We start from the raw sequence: 15,763 nt of genomic DNA, 5'->3' as shown, positions 1-15,763 counted from the left end.
GTCTATATTTAACTCAAACTAGGGACCGCTAGGACTCAGTTAAGCTCTCCCTCTCTCTTTCTGTGTCTCTGTATACGTATGTTGTTGCTCTGAAATACACTACAGTCTCTCTTGGTTGCGCTCCACGCATCGGACAAGACTTCAGTGAGCAGGTAAGAGGACGACCGGCATGAGAGTAGCAGGGGGAATAATGTTGAATTATGAAAACATGGACCGCGCACTTTGGGGACAGCATGCATTATTGGTGCGCGCTTTGGTGTCTGCGCAACCTCGTGCGTAAAAATAACTTCTGTCGTGCGTAAAATGATAATAACAGGTAAGAGAGGGCATGTGGGGCTGCGCTCCACGGAAATCAAATCTCATTCTAACTTCCGTTGCTGTTCGGGTGCAGCAGAGCGACCCATATTGCATGCCGCACAGTCCCAGCTGATTTAAGTTGAAGATTTATTTATATTGGAAGGTCAGCTCTGAGGTAAGCAGCCGCCTTCGTTTTATTTCTCTGTAACTTGACGTAAGCGATTCGATCCCATAGCTGCTATGATCTGTTCGTCCTCAGGATTTTCATCATGACGTAGTTGCTTGTACCCTTTCCCATTCATTTCACATACAAATTCTGACACACCTCTATCAGTGATCATTGTGATTATATTGTAGTTTACGTTTGTTGATAATATAGGGCAGGGGGATCAGCTGATCCTCTGCTCCCCTCTTCTCTGTGACACACTGCTGGCCAAATATGATCCTCATAGTTCAGCTGTCATGTGTTTGTGTGTCCTTGAGACTGTAAAAGTGTAGGTCAGTTGTCAGGTCATGTGTTTCTGCTTGGGTAAACAACACCAGGTGGTCATTTCATAGTACCCTCCAAATGACCCTGTGGGTACTACACTGCAAGACTCAGCTGATCCACAATGCCCTGATTCTATACTGATGGCAAAGTGGAGCACTGCAAATATTCTCCTTTAAATACCTCTGTCCTCTAACTGATGTTTTGCAGGTAAAAGCAGAGGCAGGCAGCTGCCTCCGGCCCCAACAGCCATGGAGGGACTCTACTTTGAAGTGAAGCCCAGAAGAGGGGAACCCTCCAGGCCAGGGAGCTCTGAGAAACCTCCTCCTAATCTAACTTCAAATAACCGCTCCTGTCCATCACTTTCACATCTCACCTCTTCCACACCATGTCCTCAGAAACTCTCTTGTGCTATGAAGAGGATTGCAACATGGGGGGGAAACGCAGAGGAAGAAGAAGAGGAGGAGGAGGTACGATACAAACTGACACTGATCGGTTCTCTGCCGGTCCACCATCTGACCACCATGGCCATGCTACCCTGGGTGGTGGCTGAAATCAGCAGGTCTCGGCCTGCAGAGAAGAATCTTGGTGCTGGGTTGCGGTCTGTCGGACAGGTGGACCCTTCTAACCGTAATCAGACCATTTTTCTGTGTGTGTCAGCATCGTGGGTGCGATGTGTGTCTGTCCTGAGAGAGGGAGTTGTCTGGGACCCTCTGTCACACACAGTGCTGTTTGAATGTCGTCCTCATCAGGTGACAAAGCTAATTCACAACAGCCAGGAGCCCAGCAGCTTTGGCTGTCTGGTCAGAGATGCACCAAATTGTGCCTGCTATGTCTTCCAGTGCCAGGACAGCACCAAGGTAAGTGTATGTTTGAATGAGATGATATTAGATTAAACACTAGTGTCCATCCAACATCATAGCACTACTTTTTTTGCAATCACCCCTGAATCAAAAATACATGTTTTCCTCTTACATGTAGTTCTATTTATCAGTCTAGATTGTTTTTGTGTGAGTTGCCAAGCGTTGGAGAAATCAGCTAAAGAGATGTCTGCCTTCTCTCCGATATAATGGAAGGAGATGGCAAAAAAAAAAAACATTTGAAAAACTAAACAGCAATGTCTTTATCCACAAATCATGACCTTGTTACTCAAGATAATCCCCAGACCTTGCTGTGAGTGGTGAGTGGACATTGCTGTTGAGTTTTTCAGATGAATTTTTTGGCACTTTGAGCACCAAAAGCCGAGAGTCATCTCGTTCCATTATATCTGAGAGAAGGCAGACATCTCTTTATCTCCAAAACTCGACAACTCACACTCAAACAATATAGATTGATAAATAGAGCTACAGCTAAGAGGAACAATATGTATTTTTGATCTTGGGGTGAACTGTCCCTTCAAGACGGTGTACATGAAAAAGCTGTAACTACAGCATGACCGTATGCTTCAGACCTCATCACTCCAACAAAACATGTCAAGCAAAAACACATCAGTACACACTCAGTATATAAAAGTTCACAGGGATTTGGCGCATGTCACATTGGACTCTAGTGGAAACGATAAGAATGTCACTACAAACAGGGATCAGCCTCTTTATATTTGATAACAAAAAGCTGCCTGAGCATCCAGTGTGACCGCATCAGTATTCATTATGACATCCCACTGAGAGGAACCATGGAAGTCCATGTAAACTGTGCTTTTACTTTAACAACATAAACACAAACACATCCTCACACAAAGCACACATTGGCATACCTTGGTGACCAACACACCCGTGACCTGATCTAAATCCTTTCACCTCTCCTCCACATTTCGTGCTTTGCCAACAGCCTCTTCACTGTAAGACCTCAGCTGGTGTCCGAGTCAAGCTGGGGACATTTGATAGCATCTCTTTTGCATGCCATGGCCAGCATACCAAAGACTTAAAAGAGCTGGCCAGATTAGAGAGATGGAGACAATGGAGGATACTAAATGAATTAAAATATAAAACTTGACCTTCATCAAGGACTGTTTTTCCTCCTCTTCACATGGCACATGCATGGCACACACGTCTGGGCTCACATAACAAATACCAGCATATGCATCTAATACGTGGACAGCCAGCATGCACTGATGTACTGTAAATATAAGTGAGTGTGTGTGTGTGTGCAGTATAAATCACTGTATCTACTGTATATGGTGTAGATGTTCACATGCAGATAAAATGTACTCGATCGTAATCATCTACACACAGGCTGTTCACATGTTGCGATGACTGTGCAGGCATTCGTTCTGCATGTGCCTGAGTGAAACTCAAATGAACTTGCTTTACATTAACCAAGCAGGATGTAGAACCATGTTGCCATAGCGACCACTTCCTGTGGACCCGCGCCTGTTGTGAGGTGTTTTTGTTGTGGAGATTGTGTGTATGATGTCGTGTGTGCCTGTGTGTGTGTGTGTGAATGCTTGTTGTTCTCTCTCTCTCGCTCTTTTCAGCCCTTTCAAGAATGCGACGATGATCTCAGGCTGACCACCTGTTGCTCTAGCTCTGTCACATTGGGACACACACACACTTACATGCACACTAAATATGTGTCCAATCCTTGAGCACCACTAAAGGCCTTTATTTATTTGGTTAACACAGCTTTTGCTTCATTTCCTTTGATGTTGTTAGCTAGGTTTTGATTTAATACAATAAAGGTGTATGAACTGTAATAACCTAGAACTGGAATCAGGAACATCCCCAGCCCTTCAAAATCAAAACCACACAGACCACCAGATCTGTTAAAATTCAACACAGGAAATACCGAACCAAACACACATACACAAAATCACACTGTCACTTTCTACCGAGGGAGATGATGATACATGTGTTTGCATCACAGTTTCATTGTGCAGCAAATATTCAAGTACTGTAGAGGCTCATATTCCAAAATAGTAATTGTGAACACTTAGTATGTTTTTCTGCACTGTACCATAAAATGCAAGGTATTAATGTTAGCCTTAGCATGAAAAACTAAAAGTTAAATAAACAAATTTGACCCAGTACAGCCTGAAATTAAAGGTACAGTAACACTCGTCCTGCTGGTAACGGACTAAGATGATTCTTTTGGCTGTATCATATTTTGATAGGGAATGCGTGTGTGTGTGTGTGTGTGTGTGTGTGTGTGTGTGTGTAGTAGTAGTAGTAGTATAATACAAGATATGACATGTTTAGAATATTCAAGATCAAATTCAGTGGCTGGCGTTTGTATTCACTGTGTAGTGATTTATTTTCATAAACGGACATGGGACATAAAGTCTTTTACAAGCATAATTTGTTTTGCAGTAAAAATTACTGTCACAGGAAAATGTCTCATTCGTGCATAATTTAAACCGTGCAGAAGAAAAGAAACACTTCCTGTTCTGTGTCTGGGGACAGAAACTGTCTCAGAGGGTCTGTGGGGTTTCCCCAACTGCTCCTACAGAGACAAAACACTAACCACTGGGTGTCACCACTGACCGAGGTGTACAAAGTTTACACTGTTTCACACAGTGTGAACGTTTCAAAAATTAATTTGTGTTTGTTTCAGTGGTTTTTATTGTTGTTGTTTGATTTCAGTTGCTGCTAATTTGTGTTTTACTAGCCAATTAATCTGCTATTCTGCGAGTAAACAGATGTAACGACTAAAGATTAGACATTTCAGTATTACTACTTGTAGCTCCTTTACTTGAAAATTACTATTCTTTTGTACATATCAAGTTGTGATTAAATAGATGTGTAGTTAATTAACAATTACACACTAAACACCACAATATTATATTTTTTTCTTTATGTATGTGAGACAGAGCTTGCTTGTGACAGAAAAGTTCACAGGAAGCTGACGATACAGTCAAATCTAATGTGATTCTTCTAATCAAATTAAAATACAAACCCACTGCTTCATCTTTATTAGATAATAGTAAATATTTGACAAAGACTATGTGATACTCTATTCTCCACTGCTATTTTAAAAGCCAACTGCTATTTCTAATGCTAGGATTTTGTATGCAGTATGATCACATCACATCACTTTATCAGTTTTAGGATTGATTTTAAGATCTTATTGATTACTTTAAAGGCTCTTCAGGGCCTGGCTCCAGATTACATTTCAGACCTTTTAATCATCTTATCAACCTTTGTGTAGTTTGAGATCCTCGGGCAGAAGTCTTTTGTCTGTTCCAGAGTCCAGGCCAGGCGAAAGACTAAAGTGGACAGAGCTTTTGAAGTCTGGGCCCCGAGGATATGAAGCTCTCTGAGTCACTGCCTTGAAAGCATATCCTGATTTAATCTGAGCTGTCTGTCTATTTTATTGCTATCTTATTGATTTTAATTCCTGTTGATTATCTTGATTTTTGTTTTGACCTTTTTTTTAAATGTTATCTATTAGTTTGAGGACATTTTAGTTGGTTTCATTCTCCTTGTGTTTTAAATGTGTTTAGTTTTATTGTAGTACTTTGTAACTGTTTCGAACGGTGCTATATAAAAAACAAGTTTATTATTTATTATTAGTACTTGCTATTAAATATTTAGTTTTTTTTAATAGGGTAATGGCTTTACATTTACTTGAACAAAATGTAGGTTTAAACAGTAAATGAGTTTTTCTGTTATTTCATTTAAGAACAGGGTAATGAGACATTTAATGCCTGTTGTTACACTGTCAAAGTTATCTACAGTTTAAACTGTGACCAGGTTCTCACTGAGGCTGTGGAGATTGAGACAAAACAACAGGTTTGAAACTTGTGGGTCAGTAAGTTCACTGTTCCTTCCCCAGCTATCAGCTGCAGTCCATCCCAAGGGCGTTCATTCCTGTTAGATTAAGTCTGCTCTGCTCCCAGACCGGAAATACTGTTTATATCCAGTCATACCAACGCAGATAATCGACACAATCTTAATCTTGCAACGGTAAAGTGAAAAGCACCCAAAAGACTACCGCCCAAAGTTTGAGTGCTTTGGGACAGGAACTGTGTCCACCCAGTTCTCCAAACGTATTGGCGGATTTAGCTGCGACACGCTAACATCAGTTAACTGGACTATAGTCGGAAGTTGGTAAATTGGACTTCAAAACAAAAGCAAGTGAATGTATCATAGGAAGAATATCCACAGGAAGTGAATGGAATTATCTTACTTTGACATTTTTGAGCTGGATGTATTTTGCTTGTATGCTGCTGCTCTAACAACTTGACGCTTTACAGCAGGGACCTCGACTTCAGGGAGCAAAATCAACTTTCCAATGAAATGATATTGAAGTGTCCCACACTGTCAGAGACCAGTCTCGGAGACGTTAACGCTCAGATCACGCTTTTGTAAAGTTTATGGCGGATGGGATGAAAGCACGACTCCAGCGACTCAACCTGTTCAACATCAAACAAGAACAAAAAGATGTAAGTTACGTTTAAAAGCTGTGTCGCGGTGGGTCTGTTTAGTGTGCGTGCCATGCTAAAATGGGCAGTTGGCTAACGTTAACCGAGCTTGTTAGCGAGCATTCACATTAGCCAAGTTAGCGCAACCTGTTGTTAGCCAAGTTCAACAAGTTAGCTCTCGCTAACATTAGCTAACGCCCGTTAAGTTTCACGACTTGTTTAACAAGTCCACATGAATAGTCGTTACATGTCTAATAACGACATTTTTGCTCATTAACGTCAGTTTTCACCATGAATTATGTTGTATTTTCCTAATTTAGCGAACTACATGGGCTTGTCTTTATGTCAAATGTGCTGCTTTGTTTGACAGTGTAACTGAATAACTAGTGACCTTTAACACAGACTGCTGCTCTTCTTCCCATTAACTGTGTGTAATATGTGGTTGGGCTACTGCAGGAGCTGGTCAAAGACCTTACCATAACTGGTCAAGAAATGATGGGTAGAAAATGTCATCAGTGAATGGTTGCTGTTGGTGTGCTGGTTGTAAATACTGAGGTTCACTCAGGTTTCCACAGTTGTCAGCAGTTGTACAGCAGGCAGCTAAACAAATTATGGGCTATTACATTAGATAATGATGAAAATGTCTGTTTTTCAAACTTCCCTTTGAAGTACAAAAGATAAGATTTCATTTGAACTTTGGGTCTCTGTGTACGTGTATTCTGACAGATAATTGAATGAGGATTTCATTACAGCATGAAGGCCTGCTCTAAATCAGGGTTATTATTGTGTATCTGTGGCAAACCGTTGCATGTGCCTGTGGCTGGGGTCAAAACAGTATTGTCACATCTGAACTTCTATTGGTTATATGAAATATAGTCTGTTAGAGGAAAAATGGTTAAATGAGTAGTCTACTGACAGAAGATGTATCTATTATTATTTGATAATTTATTTGTTATTTACTGTTTGTTTGGGATTTTTTTTTCAGCAAATGTGTCAAATTAAAGAAAAAGTAGTTACTGTTCCCAGATATGATGTTTACTTTGTCTTCCATAACAGTAAACTGACCGACCTACCTTTAGGTTTTTGACTGTGAGTTGGGCCAGCCATAAACCATATAATATAATGGATGTCGCTACCTTGATGTCACCCGTTGGTGTGTGGACTGCCATTTTGAAGCTCCGAGATGAGCACCTCTGCTGTCGCTATGTTGTCATAAGTTACCATATTTAGACAAGAGAGTGGAGCCCTGGATGAGCAAGGGGTGGATCTGACTCATACACCGTAGCAACATCTTGTAGCAAGCCTGTCACTTAAGCAGCCTTGCCCAGAAATATGCGCAATGTTAAACCTTAATAAATAAATGGCTGAATTGTATGAAAATTCACCCCCTGTACAGTCGTAACGACTGTTGAAATTAGCTTTAGAGACCAAAACTGTTTTTTTGTACCAGACTGTTGACATGTTTACAATTACATGGGGTCTGTGGGGATTGATTTGTTTTGGAGCCAGCCTCAAGTGTCCATACAAGGAACTGCAGTTTTGGCACTTAAACGTTTGCTTCATTTTGCAGCCCTGGAGGTTGTTGCCTGCTTGGGGAAAAAAGGATCACCTTGGGCTCTTGATGCATGTGATTGGCATTTTCCCCATTTTTTGGACATTTTTCTGGGAAAAAAAAAAAAAAAGAATTAATTAATAGGGAAAATAATGTGCATATTATTGGTTAATGAAAATAATTTATTTTCGGATCAGTTGGCGCAGTCTCAGAGAAACCTGTTCAGTGCATCATCTTCCTAGCTCAGGCTGTTGCTCAACACGGTTTTTGAAACAGTGCACAATCATTCCAGTTATTAAACGCAGCGTTTTCCTTATCTCCATGTTGTTAAAGCTCCTGGTTCTGCTAAACAGCAGCTTATTGACTGTCAGACCCTCTATGAAGTTGAGTACATGAAAATCCAGTCTGCTGAGCTGTTGTAAACACAAGCCAAATGTAGGTGTATGAGTGAGCGTGTGAGTGAGTCATGGGGATATCACCTCCGGTGCCATTGTGCTTATGCCAGGACTTCACTCCTGGAATAGGAGGCAAGTCGTTTTGTGCACAGTATTAGTCACATAGGCTGCCTCAAGCTCTCTCTTCAGCATTCTCTCTCTCTCTCTCTCGTGGCTGCTACACATGCCACTTTAAAGTCCTCTCCTAAAGTGAGACATAATATCATCACTTTGATTGCAAAATATTGGGGAGAATGGTCTTTACTGAAGTTCCCTTTTGGTTTTCTGTTGAGGCGATGGTGATATAGTTAGAAATGTGGTGAAGGAGTGTGATGGGGATTCTACAGGGTGATATTTACTTGGTTTGAATGAAAGATGTTGCTTGACAGAAATTCTTCTCCATCTCCAGAATGACTCGTTGAAAGATCTGACATTTAATTTCTTGACATAAAACAGCTGCCTGACAAAAACATGTACGGGAAGGGATTGTAAAGGATTGGGATTAATGATTGCCCAAATTGTCAGAGAGAGACTGAAGTGCTTGGAATCTCCATTTTTTCCCGTCTGTGCCATACCCTCATCTTGTAAGCGCTTTGGTCTCACATGCTTTCCCCTCCCTCCTCATGTGACACAGTCTTTGCGCTGTTGTAAAAAGAAGCCTTTAAAGTAAAGGCACCTTCCTGGCTTTATATAACTGGCAGTGTGTCCTTTTCAGTTGTCAGTCTGCCTCTTCTCTATTTGTCAAGCAGTTTGTCTTTCACTGTGTTCATTCAATGTTTTGCTTGCCTCACCTGTCATTCTGCCAGTCTTTGAGCTACACCTAACAATCTTCTTAGATGAGAACATTGGGGTTATCTGTGAGCCTTACTGACCTAATTTATTCTTAGCCAAGAGTGCATTCTGACTCAGCAAAGCACTGACAACAAGCCCCTACATTGTGTCCCTGCTATCACATTTGAACGAGCTCGTCATGTCTGCCTGGCTTGTCTTTGTGCTGTGAAGTGGCTCCTTAATCCCAACAGAGTGATGTCAATGTGTTGGACTCTTGTGGCTAACCATTTCAGTCAGTCACCCAGTGGCACTTTCTGCTTTGCGACTATTCCGCATCCCCCTAAAATGTCCTTCTTCTTTCTTTCTTGTTAGTGAAGTTTCTCATCTGTTGTATGGCTACTGTACTTTGAACTGTGAGCTCTGGCTCTGCTTCACAAGGCACAAGATCCAGGCACATGACCATGGGAAGTGCAGAAGTGGGGCTTTTTGCTGGCTTGTCATCATGTTGTTGATTTGCTGGGCTGGCTGGCGTGTCACTGGGATTTCAGTGACATTCCTGTGGAACTTCTTATTTTTACTTCCTAGCATCTCAAGTCAGGCTTATACAAGGGAAATAACATTTTTTTATTGAGGTGGTGTATTACAGAAACAGACCATTTTGCACAGGTAAAACTAGATATTAAGTTACTTTTGAATATCTTAGTTGATGACTATAAATTCTTTAAGTTTAGGTAGAAAATTGGAATTGCGTTGTTGTGTTTTAGCTTTATCATTGTTGGTGAAACCTCTTGTCATGTCAGCCTACACTGTTAAATAAATGTGGGACACGTGTCCATGCTGTATTCCCTCACCTCAAACTAGATTGTTTAGAAAGAGGAGCCGAATGTGGCCAAAGATTAGAGAAAGTTGGAGTGATGTAAAAAAAAATCTATAAAATACATTTGTGTGTGTGCTTTACAGTCTAGGTAACTGATATGCCCCTCATATAATATCCTCCCCTTTGACCTTTTTGTGCTCCTTGACAAACACTGAAAAGTTTATTTTGTTTATCGCTCTGAAATGCAGCTTCTCTTTTACCGGTGCTACTTGTGTAACTTCCTTCTTTTCGAGGTCAGTACAACAGTGGTTCTTTTTAATTCTGGTTTGGTCAGAGACAACATGCTTTTTCAACGTTGTTCCTCTGTGAGAGGCCAAGTTTGTGGGTCACAGCCTGAGGCTGTGTCCAACTGCCTTCCTGTCTGAGATCATGTAAATGTTCCACTGAACAAGATACTGTGTGTCTATAGCGAAGGCTGCCCTCTGAGGAGTAAACCCCTCTCACCACTCCTCTTTGGTCCTTCCAATCCACAACTCCAAATCAGATGTTTTAGCCTTGTTCAAGAAGTCTAAAAAAGGAGAAGTATTGGAAATAGAAATCCAAGAATGGAGGACATGATGAAGATGACATACAAGGAAATGTGTCTCTCTATATTTACAGGGTTTTCCCTGGGTTTTTTTGAGACAAAGGTTACTTAAGAGAGGTGGGACAGACCCCCAATTGCCATAAGTAGCCTATTTCACACAGAGATCACGCTATAGGGCCACTATGAAGTCCCTTCTTTTTGCAGCCTTTGCGGGGGTTTTTTTGTTGATATTTTTGGGGGCATTTTAGCCTTTAATTGATAGGACAGTCCAGTGTGAAAGGGGGAGGGAGAGAGGGAGTGACATGCAGCAAAGGGCCACAGGCTGGAGTCGAACTGGGCTGCTGTGGCAACAGCCTTGTGTATGCGGCGCCTGCTCTATCCACTAAGCTACCAACACCCTAGCCTTTGTGTTTTTACACAGAACCAAACAATGGTGGCATCATGCCACCCCAGTGTGTGAGTTTAGACAACATGCTGGCATCCCACAAGCAAAAGGCCCCGTTTATACGACAATGATTTCAACTGAAAACGGTAAACTCTAGTTGTGTTTTGGCCCATCGTTTACATGACAGTGGCGTTTTGGGTGCCTGAAAACGCAGTGTTTTGAAAACAGGTTCCAGAGTGCAACTTTTTGGAAACGGCAGCGTCTCTGTTGTCATGTAAACTTGGAATATGCAGTTCCTCTGAAAACGGAGACTTTTCATACATGCGCATTACGGTTCCAGTCACTAGGCATGCCGACCGTCACAACAACAATGCCGAGCTCTGTTTGTGCTGCTCACGCTGTTGATTTGAAGTGAAGTGTAGATCTGTTACTGTAGCAACTCCACCTCGTCGTCCATCCAGACAAAGTTATCTGTGCATGCTTTCGTTTCCAGTGGATTTTGCGGCTCTGTGTGAACGGTGATCGTTTCAATAACGTTGTCATATAAACGCAGAAGTTTTTTAAGACGCAAAGGACAGACTTTTCCGTTTTTAGAGAAACCATTGTCATCTAAACAGGGCCAAAGAGGACCTCATCGTCTCCCCAATTTGCAGACATTCTCAGCTGCTGTTCTTCATCTTTGAGTTAACTGCTAACTGGTCATGTGGTTTTCAAATCTCCTGTCAGTTGGTGGCGCACGTAACACATCGCCAAATCGCCAAATCGTCACACCTGTCCTATCCATGGTCCCATCCTTTCGGCTGTCCCTATTACACAGGCATGGATTCAGCAACAACCCCCCATTCCGTGATCTTACATTTTATACAGAGCAGTGAGGCGGGATAACGGTGTGACACTTCTGACTTGAACAGACAGTGTCAAAGGGGCTAGTGACTACAGCCTCTATTTCTTAGAAACTGTTATTTGTTTTTCTCTCCTGCATCACAGAATATGGTATAAACAGTATGCATTAATTTAAGGCTGTGACAAACTATTATTTTCATTATTGATTTAATTTGCTGATAATTTTCTTAATACATATAATTTTGCCTGTGAAATGTAAAAAAAGACTAAAAAAAATAGCTGTAGATTTATTTTCTGTTGATTGACTAATCAGTTAATTCATTTATTGTTTCAGCTTTACTTATCTGTCAGTATAACTTTTAAATTAAGAAACATAAAAAATAAGCTTCTTACAATTTGATTCTTTTTCATGGTGGATCGGCATGTTCGTAATAGGTAGTTACGTGACATTTACTTAAACAGACAGGGGATTCAACGGAAAATGCAATAGAAGGGGTGTGACTGAATGAGATAGTAGAGACTATAACATCATCATGCTAAGCAGTTAAGGAGCTGTTATCAGCCAAACAAAGCAGGGGGAGTGAAACTGGCTGGGCTGAAATGAGAAAAGGCGAGACCATTACAATTAAGGCAACAGATCCTCCTCCTCTTTATGGCTGCTGTGTATGTTCTTTGTCCTTAATGACAGAAGGAGTGAGAGAAGAGGCTTAATTAAGGACTCAGTGTATCTGTTGGTTGAAGTGTTTTAGAGAATCAAGCAGTGGAAGCAGAAGGAAGAGGAAGGGGTAGATGGAGGAGGGGTAAGTAAAACAGAGAGAGGTCTGTTGTAAGTGGACAGATAGCAGACAGCACTCTCATGCCAGGATGATTAAAAACAAGACACTAGAAGCTAGAGGGTGAGAAACATGGTATCTGGATGCAGATGTTGGGAGAGGGATCAGAAACAACCCCATACTTAAGAGAAATGCTTGTGTTGTGAAGTCCACATATTCCAATGGAAAAAAATAACAGCGTTCCACTGGATGTGATGATACACCTGCGCTTTATTCATTGCAGGGCATGAAGAAAGAAAGTTAAGAATAGAGCAGATTCAGTGTTTCCCCCAGGATTTTTTATTTTCCAGGAGTGATGCTGAAGTGCGCAAGTTTTAAAGGCTTTTTATAAATGTCCCTCTGAGTGCCTCAGATTGTTTTGAAAATGTCAAGACTGAGATTCCTGTGGTGAAGAGCACCAGAGGTTGACCATTTTCACACTTTTTGAAGATCCCTGCAGCACTCCATGCATTTCTTTTTTCTGTGCGCAAGTTTAAGTGTGTGCCGCTGAATAATATTTAGTGTGTCCGTTGACACGAGAAGGGCTTTAGACACACAATTGTACACAGCTGTAGATGACAAATTTGGTTTAATATAATGCTTCCCACACCCCATATGCTGTTATAAAATAAAATTTAGTTAACATCTTATTCGTATAGCTCTAATGAAAAACCCAGTATGGGTACATGATCCGGGTGTTTATGTCCCATGTATGTAATTAGAACAGTAGAACAGTAGAACAGTGAATGTGTTTATGTCTGATGTCTTTCTTTGGGAGTGAAGCCCTTATCTTCAAAACATTGATAGTTTATGAAAACAGCACAATACCCCCAGATACTTTGTAATACAAAAGAAAATTTAGAGGCTGCAAAATGTCCTTCTTATCCTGATTTGTTTAACTGTACTTCTTGAATGTAAATATACAAAGTCCAAAGAAGAGGCTCTGGAACAGTTCTTGGTAAATATTGAAAACATTTAAGGACATAGAAATGTACACAGGCACAATTCACCCACATGGAGTGGTTACATTATGTTGTCACAGCACATGTCTGCACTCTTAGTCAGGGAACATATTCACTGGCTGTTTGTCAGTGCTAAAATGCCCCAAGGTCAATTTTTCTGCTTCAAAATCATGTTGGAGCTGAGAATAAGCATTTTCTTTTCCTTTATTTTTCTGTGTATCTCTGACTCTTAAACCCGCTTTCCACTCTGTTGACATAAAAGGTCATAAAAATACAATATTTACACCTTTGTGAGAGGTTGAAACTATCTTTTATGTAGTGAAAGAAGCTCACAATTCATGCAGACAACAGAATAGAGCAGAGAGTTAGTCACAAACTATCCAGTTGACCAACCAACCAGCCAGGCTGCATTACCACTTGCACCGAAAGGAATTCTTGGTTAAATAGTTTTGTGTTTGGTTTCGTCAGCTTGGTCTCTCATTATTCAACAGGCCACGTTTCTCAGTTCTTGTTCTGTATTCATAGAATAGCATCACGTCACTAATGTCTTCGTGAATATGTGACAAAATATCTTTTAAATTCAATCCTAGAAAACATTCAGAGAGTGCATACTCTTGTGAGGCTGTGCCATCCTTTAAATTTGATATTTTAATAATGTCAAATGTTCATTTAAAAAATTATGCATTTCATTGCACGTGCTGTGGTAGACAATCGTCCTATAGAGAAGAAAAAGAAATCCTAACATTTTGCCAATTGTATGAGATATCTTGCTTACTAAAACACAGACAAATAACCAGGACCAAAAGCATGACCTTCTTGGTGGAGATTTTATGTAGCAGACAGAATTCTTAAAGGTTATGTTGTCTGGCATGTCACCCAGGAATGTACCAATGTGTAATCCTCTTAAATGCTGCAACGGTTGAGATATTCACATTCTTGATTTAAGTCAGGGGTCTTCAGTGTTTTCTTTTCAGTCCAAGGACCCCTTACCTGAAAGAGAGACAAAGCAGGGACTCCCCACTATGTATAACTATTGTATAAAACTGAGTTGCATATTAAACTGGGTCTACAGTAACATGTAGGGTGGCCTAAATTGCCATTTATGAACATACCCTTTAATGATGCATTCAGTATTAAGCTAGTAATGATAATAATTGGCAGATTCATATATTTATACATCATATTTTTCTCTGAGGTTGAAGATATTTAAGTGTATTTGCCTAAAAAGTTATTAAAACATCCATTGTGGCTCACAAGTAGAGCTGCACGATTTGATAAAAATGTGCAATTGCGATTATGGTGGACAATATCGCGATTGTGATTGCGATTACAATATAATTACAATAAAATATAATAAATAAATGGTATCATGAGTCTTTTTGCTTGATTCAGTGTTTCCCCTACATTATATTAGGGGGGCACTGACATGACATAGTTATTGTTATGGACAGACAGTGTGTCAATGACCATCAACAGACTGAGCACAGTCAAACACGCTGCTCACACAGCAGCCAGCACGGAACTGTACACACAGCCGAGCGAGCCTGTGTTGTGTTCAGGAGTTGTCACGTAAATGACAAATTCCAGCACACCATAGCACAACACAGCAGCATGTCAAGCGGGCCGAACCCGAGCAAAATTGCTCGGTTTTTCATTTGTTATGGAGTCCATGATTTCCCTGTGACACTTACAAATGTTTGCTTAACTGTGCTTGGATGTTGTTTTATGAGGCTCTGGCGGCTTTCAGTTGTCTCTTTGTCTTTAACGTTTCACGGCTCGGCTTTCTCTCGCATGCACTCTTTCTACTTTTCCCTGTGCTGTGTTGTCTCAAGTGTTGATATAGATTGGTCGTGTTGCTGCGGGACGTTGCAACTTTAACTTTTACACTTACACAGCACGTCTTTCTGTTCAACGTCGCCGTACCTGAATCCAAAGTATTGCCATGTAACAGACGTTTTTTTCGCCACTAACTCAGCCTGTTCTTGGTCGAGCTCATGCTCTTCTTCGGCGTCTGTGTTGGTCACTGCTGCACGCCGGCTGCACGCACCAGGATAGCTTGGCATGATGTCAACAAACTCCACACACTACAGGAGAGGCATTCACGTTCACAGGCACACACATTAACATTTATTTAGCCTACATTAAATCGCAAATCGCAGCCTTTTATGCAGTTATGTAATCGCACAGCCTGACATCACGATTGCGATTACGATTAGATTAATCGTGCAGCACTACTCATAAGAACATCTGTCTGGAATTATGACACAGACAATTTGCAATTGTGCTTCAGTAGTACGAAAGTTAGATAACTAGTTCACCTCGCTGTTATGGACAGGTGCCTCACAGTAGTTCAGCGTTAGCTAACTAACACGATTGTGCAAGGATTCATGGGTAATACTTAGCCTATTATCAGTGCTGTGAACTGTAAATTAAATGATTGTTGTTGTCTTTTTTTAAT

The 15,763-nt window shown here is 40.9% G+C and overlaps 1 protein-coding gene across 4 annotated transcripts in view; it reads left to right on the top strand.

Annotated features, from left to right (window-relative positions):
* The first annotated feature begins 15 nt into the window (after positions 1-15).
* tbc1d1 (TBC1 (tre-2/USP6, BUB2, cdc16) domain family, member 1) overlaps positions 16-15,763 on the top strand; it is a 71,727-nt gene continuing 55,979 nt past the window's right edge. For 2 of the 4 annotated variants that reach the window (XM_078164434.1, XM_078164431.1), the window contains exons 1-2: positions 347-472; positions 995-1,644. In XM_078164434.1, the coding sequence (XP_078020560.1) occupies positions 1,036-1,644 (609 nt within the window). In that variant the 5' untranslated portion in view covers positions 347-472; positions 995-1,035. Of the gene's footprint in view, positions 153-346; positions 473-994; positions 1,645-5,956; positions 6,165-15,763 lie in introns of those variants that run through there. The other 2 variants (XM_033624371.2, XM_033624373.2) reach the window with 2 other exon arrangements.

The sequence above is a fragment of the Epinephelus lanceolatus genome, chromosome 3 (assembly GCF_041903045.1).
Source record: "Epinephelus lanceolatus isolate andai-2023 chromosome 3, ASM4190304v1, whole genome shotgun sequence".
NCBI lineage: Eukaryota > Metazoa > Chordata > Actinopteri > Perciformes > Serranidae > Epinephelus > Epinephelus lanceolatus.
Note: the sequence above shows the minus strand (reverse complement) of the source record. Positions and strands in the feature narration are given on the sequence as shown.